General features: G+C 42.0%; 1 protein-coding gene across 1 annotated transcript in view; it reads right to left on the bottom strand.

Moving 5' to 3' along the window:
* Window positions 1-909: 909 nt before the first annotated feature.
* The window catches only part of LOC129817560 (spectrin beta chain, non-erythrocytic 4-like), a 33,807-nt gene continuing 23,250 nt past the window's right edge, over window positions 910-11,466 (bottom strand). The window contains exons 14-19 of the mRNA XM_055872944.1: window positions 8,922-10,453; window positions 8,681-8,744; window positions 8,279-8,526; window positions 7,789-7,959; window positions 7,589-7,631; window positions 910-7,257 (exon numbers count right to left, since the gene is read on the bottom strand). Coding sequence (XP_055728919.1) covers window positions 6,928-7,257; window positions 7,589-7,631; window positions 7,789-7,959; window positions 8,279-8,526; window positions 8,681-8,744; window positions 8,922-10,453 — 2,388 coding nt within the window. The 3' untranslated portion in view covers window positions 910-6,927. The remainder of the gene's footprint in view (window positions 7,258-7,588; window positions 7,632-7,788; window positions 7,960-8,278; window positions 8,527-8,680; window positions 8,745-8,921; window positions 10,454-11,466) is intronic.

Below are 11,466 nucleotides of genomic sequence, written 5' to 3'. Positions count from 1 at the left end.
TATTTAACTAAGCAAGTCAGTTAAGAACAAATTCTTATTTACAATGACGGCCTACCAAAAGGCAAAAGGCCTCCTGCGGGGATGAGGGCTGGGATTGAAACAATATTTTTTAAATATAAGAGAAAACACACATCACGACGAGGCAACACAACACTACATAAAGAGAGTAGATGGCAGATACCTTCTATATAGCTTCTGATGGACTAGCCAATGGCTGATTTAGCTAGCTAGATTTATCATCCAAGAGACCACCAAACAAAACTCAGCGTTAACCCTTTCCTTTCCGAAAAAATTGGCTCTATTTTCCTTCAGCATGCACATGTGTACATATGTACATTTATATACATCATTGGTCACACCTCATTGTCAAGTAGAAAGTCTTAATAAACCATTTGCTGTTTCATACCGTGCCATTTGCAGATTTGAAATAGATCCATATATCCTTTTCATTTCAGTTCACAGATTGGTAGTGTCCTTCACTGCCTGTGTGTCTGAAGCCTGGCACTCGGCGATAACAAACAGGTGGTGCATGGGCATCTTCTTGAAACAACAGTTCCCTGTCTGCCTGTGGTTATGTCTAAAACAGCATCATTTACAGAGATGCAGTGACAACGTACAGAAAGAAATCTGCAGGTTGGTGAAGCACAAAGACCAACATAGACCTACAGTATAGCAGAGCACACTTCTCAGTAAATAATGATACAGGATCATTATATAGAAGCCATATAGAATTGGTCTGCTCATATTACTGAAAATGGACCAATGATCAAAGCCAATAATTAGATTTGAGGTTAATACAACACAATACAGATGAAGTTCTTGCACATTGTGTCATTATACATATGATTTTCATGTAAATGAGTGCCATTCAAGCAATAATAATAAGTCATAAAAATGACAGTGCCAAGATTAAGGGATGAACAGAGTTTATGAGACAATATGTTTCATATTTCAACAGACAGATATTGGCAGATGTTACTCCAGTCTATTTAATAAACAAATCAGAATTAAAATGTACATTCTTAAAATACTTACATTGAGTTGTGCAGACTTTGTGCAATACTGTATACATGTATATTTCTTATAGACCCTGCGTCACCACTAGCATTTTACACTGTGCAATGGGGCAGTGCTTTAGTGCAAAACAAAAGTTGCATGACATTTCTTCTTCCCCATCATCAATTATTCATGTTTCCACTTGCACCTCTTGAAAACTGCGAGTAGCACTGCTGTGTTTTAGCCTTTCACTGATCTGCTATTAGAGGGCTGCACAATACAGAGTAAAACATTTTTATTTTGTACCAAGCAAAGATTTCAAGCTTAATGATCGGAAGCGTTATTAACTCTAAACAGATTTTTTATTAAAGACCAGCCCTTCGGTTGACGTCCATCACTGACTTAATCCCTTAGGTTATCAGAGCTATGTGGTTCAGTTACTATCCCCAGATGGCTTTATGAATACTACAAGGTATGGAAGACACTGACAGCATTTTTCTTCTTACAAAAAATAAATCAAATTACTTAAATACAGGGAATACTTTAGTTGAAAGTGTATGCATAACTGTGTCATTATGCCTATATAAGTGTATCATCATGACACATGACATTTTGCTCCATGTGTTAAATGCACAAAGGCATTAAGAAGTGGAGATTGGAGCGTGGAGCTCATAGCTGGTCATATGGATTAAGTCCATGAATTCTAATAAATGTTTTCCTATGCTAATTGGTGATTATGTCATGAGGTATTATAATGACAGTATGTATACCCCCTCAAAATCATGATAATGGACCTTTATGAAGTCTCAAAAATTGTACTCTCTGGCAAGGTTTACTAATTTTCCCCCAAAAGTTGTTTTTATTTTTTATTATCCCTTACACAGGAATCTCTTAACTTTCCCTAGTCAATCAAGTAAATTGACTTTGATTTTTAAACACTGTGAATGGCTGAAACGTCAGGACTTTCTTAATCTCTCCCACTACTATATAGAATGCATCATGTGTCTAGTGATCTGTGGAGGATGGTTGATGATGACTTTTAGAAAAAATCTTGGCTTAACACCTCTGTGTCAAGCATACACCAATGTTCATGTCAATTTTGCATCAGCAAGTAAGGAGGTTTAAATGGAGAAAATGTCATAGCAGCAAGGTATAGGTATCATTAAGGTACACCGTGACACTGTATCTGAGACAAGAAAAACACAAAATCACAAAAGCACTTCTCACCAGCAATGAGGTCAAGAGCTTTGTTTCTGTGGGTTTAGTAGGTTTTGTAGTATTTCTGTTTGTTTAGTAGGTCCTGTAGTATCGTTAACCTGTTTGTTTCATGAAGTGACAGGATTTCTCATTGTCTAATGTCAGATCGTGTCACTCCAACGCAACGCTCATCAGTGCAGTCGGAATCGATGTGCTAAGACAATGGGGATTTCTCTGATAAGAACGTAGATGGAGGAACCATAGAATTGGAATGAATAGAATTAGAACCATAGAATTATCATTCTAATTATATTGGAGGAACTATACATCATGTGCAAAGTAGAGCCTCTCTTTCTTTCCACAGAGAAGAATAAAAGAAACAGCTACTAGTGTTTAACTAACCAATGTGTATTGCAATGAAAGGCTCAATTCCGGAGGAGTAGGTTACACTAAAAACAACTGGCTATAGGCCTACAAATAAATGACAATTTTAGGTACCATAGTTTTTAAAGCCTGTAATATAGAATGGTGTGGTACCTATAATAACCATCTACAATAGACAGTTTGTTGTTATACTGTAATTGACAATTTCGCAACAGTTTCTTGTCCACGTTGTGACAGAGGACACAACACATATATTGTGACATTTTCAAGTGTTACCAATAAGTTAACTGAATCTAATCAACAAGCTGCAGTTAGACTCCTGACTGTTGCGTGTGTCATAACACTTTAATGCCAAAGTCAATAAGTGCCAGTATTTGCATCCTGAGTCAAATGGAACAGTTTGTATTGTGTCTTTTGTTAAATTAATTCATTTTCAAAATACTGGTTTCCATTGTTTTGGGGATAAGGCTTGATGAGGTTTTATTTTTTACATGTTTTATATATTTGGTTATAACTAATACTACATTACACACAAACCAGTTTAAGCAGTAATGTTTGATTTGGCAGGTCCATGATATGGGGCATTTGGGAATCGGATAAAACATATCTGTAAAGATTATAAAAAGTGGCCCATTTGAAACTTGAAATTCAGAGTGGCATAAAAATAAACACAGTCGACCAAATGTCAAACTATGTTGGCTGTTGAAGTTTATGAGTTGTACAGTACTAACTAACCTTACATTTTCTTTGTGTTTATGAATGTTCTTATCAATATGTTTATAATTAATCATCCAATATGACCGAGGATTAAGCAAAAAAAAAATGGTGGGATGTATGGTTGTATTTAGCTTTGAAGTCACAGCCCAAGAGTCACAGCTAAAACGCGTGTAGCCTGGATACCAGACTGATCAGCTCCAGAGTTAACAAATAAACTACAGTAGCATGTAGTCTACCAAGTTATTTGTTATCATTCAAGCCATTTAACCAGTTCAAGTAAATGGTCTGTAGACCTATCCCTCGCAACAGGACTGTTCTTATAATATTTCACTTGCCTGACTGGATTCAGCTACTAATAGAAAAAACTGTCTGTATCAAGTCCGTATGATCAATTAATTGAAATACACACATTTATAAATACACAACAAAGGTACCTGTCCAGCACTCTTTTCCCTTGTAAAGTGTAAAATGTAACTAGATATTGGTGTATATATCCTTTGAAAGATGACTCCTAATCTGCATATTTTTCATTTAAATGGAATAAACAGTAATATCGTAATTGACTGATGTGTTTTCCCAATTTAATTTGTGTGGAGTTAAGAGAAATGTTTTAATCTTAACCCACTTTAGTACATAGAACTCCGTTAATTAGAGTATAGAATTTATTGGTATACATTCAAAGATACACTACATGTCCAAAAGTATGTGGACACTGGACACCCCTTGATAATTAGGGGATTCGGCTATTTCAGCAACACTTGTTGCTGACAGGTGTATAAAATCCAGCACACAGCTATGCAATCTCTATAGACAAACATTGGCAGTAGAATGACCCATACTGAAGAGCTCAGTGACTTTCAAAGTGGCACCGTCATAGGATGCCACCTTTCCAACAAGTCAGTTTGTCTAATTTTTGCCCTGCTAGAGCTGCCCAGGTAAACTGTGAGGGCTGTTATTGTGAATTGGAAATGTCTAGGAGCAACAATGGCTCAGCCGCGAAGTGGTAGGCTACACAAGCAAACAGAATGGAACCATCGAATGCTGAAGGGCGTAGTGCGTAAAAATCTTCTGTCCGTTACCGAGTTCCAAACTGCCTCTGGAAGCAATGTCAGCACAATAACTTCAGTAAATTAAATAACATTAAATAACACCATTAAGCTTCATTAAATGGGTTTCCATGGCCGAGGAGCCGCACACAAGTCTAAGATCACCATGCGCAATACAAAGCGTCGGCTGGAGTGGTGTAAAGTTTGCTGGACTCGCTTCACCATCTGGCAGTCCGACGGACAAATCGGGGTTTGGCGGATGCCAGGAGAACGCTACCTGCCCCAATGCATATAGCCAACTGGAAAGTTTGGTGGAGGAAGAATAATGGTCTGGGGCTGTTTTTCACGGTTCGTGCTAGGCCCTTTCGTTCTTGTGAAGGGAAATCTTAACGCTACAGCATACAATGACATTGTAGACAATTCTGTGATTCCAACTTTGTGGCAATAGTTTGGTGAAGGCCCTTTCCTGTTTCAGCATGATAATGCCCCCGTGCACAAAACAAGGTCCATGCAGAAATGGTTTGTCAAGGTCATTGTGGAAGAACATGACTGGCCTGCACAGAGCCCTGACCTCAACCGCATCGAACACCTTTGGGATAAATTGTAACGCCGACTGCGAGCCAGGCCTCAAAAATGCTCTTGTGGCTGAATAGATGCAAGTACCCGCAGCAATGTTCCAACATCTACTGAAAAGCCTTCTCAGAAGCATGGAGGCTGTTATAGCAGCAAAAAGGGGACCAACTCCGTATTAATGCCCATGATTTTGTAATGAGATGTTCAACGAGCAGTTTTTTTTATTTAACTTTTTATTTAACTAGGCATGTCAGTTAAGAACAAATTCTTATTTACAATGACGGCCTACCTCAGCCAAACCCAAACCCGGACAACGCTGGACCAATTGTGCGCCGCTCTATGGGACTCCCAATTAAGGCCAGTTGTGATACAGCCTGGAATCGAACCAGGGTCTATAGTGACGCCTCTAGCGCTGAGATGCAGTGCCTTAGACCGCGGCACACTAAGGAGCCTTTGTCCACATACTTTTAGCCATGTAGCTTATGTACAATTTCATGACTAGATAAATCCCTTCTGACTGACAATCGTTTTCTATTGGTTTCAACTCAGAGTGAAAGAAAAAAGGGACGGAGAAGTAGTTTTAATAATATATTCTGAGGTTCATCTAATATTGATTACTATTGTATTTTCACTAGTGCAACAATTACAATCCTTATGAAATATATTGCAGTAATATAATAAAAACAGCAATGAGGTTATACTGCTTCTTGTCTCAGATCAAATAGAATTCGAAAGAAGCATGAAGGATGTCTGACTTGGGCTTGTAATGTGGAGAACTTTCTCTGCTCTGTCGTTAAAACATATCTTCCTATCACCATACTTCATGTGGGGAGAGTTTAAGATCCCCGAAGAGAAGCCTTTAGAACGTTCTTCAGGATTCCAGAATTATACCATGATGTTAGCATTTTACACAGTACTTTCCTTTAGATGAAATTATTGCACAGCCAAATTCATTTCAGAACTGGTCAACTTCAAGACCATGAAGAACATTACTTTTCATTAAAGTAAAAGGTGCACTATACAATGTCATGCCATGGATGGTTAGATTTAATAAGTGAGATGTAGACACAGGCCTGGCACTACAAGTGGGTTAAGTTTGGCATTGCCTCCTCAAATAGACTCTTGGGGGTGATTGAGTTTTGCTTAAGTTGGCAACCCTAGTTCACCTTTACTCCTGGCATGCCATGGGCCTGTGCACAATTAATCAAAAAAGTTCAGAAGAGAAACACGTGTGTTGATCAATTCCATTATTAACACACATAGGTAATACCAGCATTCCATCATGACAGCATGACTCAGATATAGAGATGAGGTGAGTTTGAAATGTCAATATGCTGAGTATACACAGATGTGTTGAAAGTGTTTAAGGTGCTGCTGACCTGCTGGAAACAAGCTGATGATGAATGTGACCAATCATATAATTAATAATAAGTAACTGTTTCTTGTCTCCTTTCCCTCTCTCTCAAACAAAGAGAAGAAATAAAAAAGTATATTGCTTCAGAAAAAAAGCTTTTTCAAAATATTGTGAGACATTTCATTCACTCTTGCTTGGGATTTTCTAAAGCATTACATAGTCAGTCATAGGTATATTATATATATATATATATACTGAGAGATGCTGTGAATCCAAGAGATAAATTATCAATGAGTTGTGACTGTGACGAATGCCTGTGACCACACGGTGAAGCTGGTTCATCTCCACCATCCTCCAACCTACCAGCAAGGGCCAAAATGCAATACAAGCATTGATGTATTTTGCATGGGATAGAGGCTGAAAGATCAGTCTGTCACAGTTAACAATAGGTAGTCCAAGGACCCAAGCCTCAGGATGTCACAGGGAGAGAGAGAGACAGAGAGATATATATAGAGAGAGAGAAAGAGAGAGAAGATATGCACAAAAATGCACACACTCTCCCTCCGTCTCGCTTGCTCACCACCGTCTGGTGTCTTAGGGTAATGTTAGGATGGAGCGGGCAGATGGTTGGATGCAGTCCACTCCTCCACTTAGCGGGGATCATTTGCTCTTCCCTGACGTGCTGGAGCCCCCTGCCCCTCCCTCTGCCATCTCACCCCTCTCCGACGTGTCTGCCTTCTCGGAGCCCTCGCCTGTCTTATCGGACCCCTCTCTCTTCTCAGACCTATCCTTCTCGGACCTATCTTCCTCCTCCACCTCTCCTCCCATCTCAGATCTCTCTGACCTGGCATCTGCGTCACCCTCTGACTTCTCTTTCCTCTCCGAGCGGTCAGGATCTGTGGACGAGGTTGTGGGTTTGTCCCACTTGGCGATCTCCTCGTGTTCAGTTATACTGGTGGTGATGTTAGTGACCCAAGCTTTCAGGTCCTCCTGCAACAGTGCACCCAGAGACATGGGAATGTTAGGGTTTCTACAAAACCAAGAAGCAAGACTAGTAATTTAATCAATAAATCAATCAAAATAAGTTTATTTTATAAAGCCCTTTCTACATCAGCAGAGTTCACAAAGTGCTTTACAGATAACCAGTCTAAACCCCAAAGAGCAAGCAAAGCAGAAGCGAAAGCACAGTGGCCAGAAAAAATTCCCTAGAAGGAAGGAAGCTACTGTAGAGAGGTGGCCTATCTAGCTCTCTAATGGGAGTAAATCATTGATGTTAAGACATTAGATGAAACATGTTAATTTTCACCACAGGCCTTCTCACCTCATCCTTTGCATGGAAAATATAGTCATTGCCATCATTTTTCCTGTTGGAGAAGAAAGGAGAGAGTCATTGTTATGGAATTACCAAGAGTCTATTCTCTAGTCAGGGATATTAAAGACACTCAAAAGTTTTGAAAATAATGATATGCTATAATAAGAAATAAGTTGGAGTAAAAAAATATCCTCTTCATCAAGCCATACTTGATAACGAAGACATTTTTCTTCTTCTTGTATCCCATGGTGCTATCACAAATACAGACGCTCAGGTCGAGTGGGGTTTCTTCATTGTAAGGTGTGGTGATGCTCTTGGCGTCCTTGTAGAAAATGATCTCTCCTTTTGACAACACGCAATACAAGTTCACCCACGACTTACTGCAAAACAAGAACAGCTTATTGTGCAACATATTATTGTTTCTCCTTTTTTCCAAAGTGAATTCATAGAGTATCGATATGTGTGTCATAGTATGGCAATAGAGTACTGTATATATCCTTTAGTGATCTACAGTAACCGTTTAATTCTGTGGGGTGTGTGGTGGGGTGTGTTGTGTGGTGTTTGGTGGGGTGTGGTGTGTGGTGGGGTGTGCATTGTGGTGTGCTATGTGTGTGGTGTGTAGTAGGGTGGGTGTGGTGAAGTGTGTGGTGTGGTATGTGGTATGTGGTGTGTGTAACTGTGAGTCGGTGGATAGCCCACCTGCTGGGACTCTTCTGGTGGCCCTCAAAGTCGTGTTTGCGGTACAGGAAGCCTTCGTTATGGGCAGTGTGTGAGGGCGGCAAGAGTTGCGCCGGACTCTGGGCTGGAGCCGAGCGAGAGCGGCGCTTCTCCTCAGGCTCTTTGGGGCGGGGTCTCCTGCGGGGTTTGGGGCGGTCTCGGGCACGCGGGCGCTCGTAGGTCACGGGTGCTGAGAGGCTGCTGGTGGGGCGGTACGTCTCCCCTCTGGCCTGGAACAGACAGGACAGAGGTGTGTCATTCAGAAAGCCGGCCTGGTTGGCTTAACAAACTGTATCTTCACTACACAAAAACGAAATATAAAATGTACACAAGATAAATGTATCAAAATAGGAAATACTGTTAAATCCATGTGAAATAACTTACTTGTGCTGCCTCTCTCTCCTGGGCCTGCTCCACAATCTCAGCCATTGTGGTGGCTCTCTTCTCTCTGTAATGAGACAGTTTCTGCCATGAGTCACCTTCCAAATCAAAGTTTTTGGATCACAGTGGACATTGCTGACAAGAAACAACTGTTTTTGTAATGAGCATGTGAAATGAGTTGCCACAAAAACAGACAGCACAAGCAAGCACTGCTAAGGCTATGACCAGGCAGTCCTGGACTCACGTTGAGCGTTTGTCAGAGCCTTCCTTGGCTGACTCCATGTCGCTGGAGTCTTCCTGCCTCGGTGTCCTAGCCTTCCCACTGCCCTCCTGCTCGCTGGACGACTGTCTCTCCAGGCGTCGCCTATAGCGCTCCTGACGCACGATCATTGGCAGCTCGTTGAGCCGTGCCTGGATCTCCTGTTCGCTGGAGGTCTGGCGGCCCAGCTTGTACTCCCTCTCCCGCCGCAGGTGGTCCATCTGGGGGTCGGAGCGGCTGCCGCGGGGGTCCCTTTGAAGCCTGCCATGGAGGAGCTCCAGGCCGGACTCTGGCCCGATCATGTCTACCATGGGGATGTCCCCAAACTGTTCCCTCTGCGCCCTGCTGGCCTCCAGGAGGGGGTTGACAGCCTTGTGGATATGGTTGATCCTGGGCTGCATGCAGTCGGCTTTCAGATGCTGCCACGCATATGCCATTTTGGGGTCCATGACCCCACCGCTTTGAGGCAGATAGCTAGAACTACCCATACCTCCACTACCTTGGATTTGCGCAAGGTACCCTGAACTACCCATACACCCACTACCTTGGTTTTGTGCAATGTAGCCTGAACTACCCATACCCCCACTACTTAGATTTTGTGCAAGGTAGCCTGAGCTACCCATACCACCACTATTTTGATTTTGCGCAAGGTACCCTGAACTACCCATAATCCCACTACATTGGTTTTGCGCAAGGAAGCCTGAACTACCCATAACCCCACTACCTTGGTTTTGAGCCAGGTAGCCTGAACTACCCATACCACCACTGCTTTGATTGTTTTGAGCCAGGTAGCCTGAACTACCCATACTCCCACTACTTAGATTTTGTGCAAGGTAGCCTGAGCTACCCATACCACCACTGTGTTGATTTTGCGCAAGGTAGCCTGGACTAACTATACCCCCAATACTTTGATTTTGCGGCAGGTAGCCTGAACTACCCATACCCCCACTACTTTGATTATGCGGTAGGTAGCCTGGACTACCTGTACCCCCACTACTTTGATTTTGCGGCAGGTAGCCTAGACTACCCATACCCCCACTGCTTTGATTTTGCGGCAGGTAACCTGGACTACCCATACCCCCACTGCTTTGATGGTTCAGTCCAAGGTAGCCAGAACTATCCACTGGCGGAGGGGCAGTCTGATGGTTCACTCCAAGGTAACTGGAGCTGCTGTCCACACCTCCACCGGCCTGATGGTTTAGCCCAGGGTAGTTAGAACTCTCCAACCCCCCGCTGCTGCTCTGATGGTCCAGTCCATGGTAACTGGAGCCATTCATGACAGGAATGTAGCTGGCAATGGTAGAACCCAACCTCTGGGCTGCAGTGGAGGCAGAGGCAGCCATCCCCAGACTAGTCTGCTTGGGCCTGGGCTCAATATGCAGCTGCACCGTCTGCCTCAGCAGAGTTGAGGTAGCAAGGGGAAAGGTCGGAGTGAGGCAGGATGATGGGAACATCCTCCGACTGGAGAGTGGCGTTGGGGCAGGCTTGCTGCTCTGTTCTTCTCTCAGCTTCTCTGCCTGAAAGTCAAGATTGCAGTGAAGAGTAATGAAAAACATAACAGCAAAACAATTAGCAGGTATAGAGTTGGCAAACTAGACCGGACAAACTGTACTTAAAATACCTTTCTTGTCTAAACTAGACAACTAAACTATTTAATCAAACTTCTGAACGAAACCCTTTGGCTAAGAAAGAAAACAAAATCCTAACAGATACAGTACCAGTCAAAAGTTTGGACACACCTACTGATTCAATGGTTTTTCTTTATTTGTCTTATTTTCTATATTGTAGAATAATAGTGAAGACATCAAAATGATGAAATAACACATATGGAATCATGTAGTAACCAAAAAAGTGTTAAACAAATCAAAATATATTTTATATTTGAGATTCTTCAAAGTAGCCACCCTTTGACTTGATGACAGCTTTGTACACTCTTAGTATTCTCTCAAACAGCTTCATGAGGTAGTCACCCGGAATGCATTTCAATTAACAGGTGTGCCTTGTTAAAGGTTAATTTGTGGAATTTCTTTGAGCCAATCAGTTGTGTTGTGACATGGTAGGGGTTGTATGCAGAAGATAGCCCTATTTGGTAACAGACCAAGTCCATATTATGGCAAGAACATCTGAAATAAGCAGAGAAACGAAAGTCCATCATTACTTTAAGACATGAAGGTCAGTCAATCCGGAAAATTTCAAGAACTTTGGAAGTTTCTTCAAGTGCAGTCGCAAAAACCATCAAGCGCTGTGATGGAACTGGCTCTCATGAGGACCACCACAGGAAAGGAAGACACAGAGTTACCTCTCCTGCAAAGGATAAGTTCATTAGAGTTACCAGCCCCAGAAATTGCAGCCCAAATAAATGCTTCACAATGTTCAAGTAACAGACACATCTCAACATCAACTGTTCAGAAGAGACTGTGAATCAGGCCTTCATGGTCGAATTGCTGCAAAGAAACCACTACTAAAGGACACCAATAAGAAGAAGAGACTTGCTTGGGCCAAGAAATACAATCAATGGACATTTGTCACG

This window comes from Salvelinus fontinalis, chromosome 2 (genome assembly GCF_029448725.1).
Source record: "Salvelinus fontinalis isolate EN_2023a chromosome 2, ASM2944872v1, whole genome shotgun sequence".
Lineage (NCBI taxonomy): Eukaryota > Metazoa > Chordata > Actinopteri > Salmoniformes > Salmonidae > Salvelinus > Salvelinus fontinalis.
This window is presented reverse-complemented; position numbering and strand designations above follow the sequence as displayed.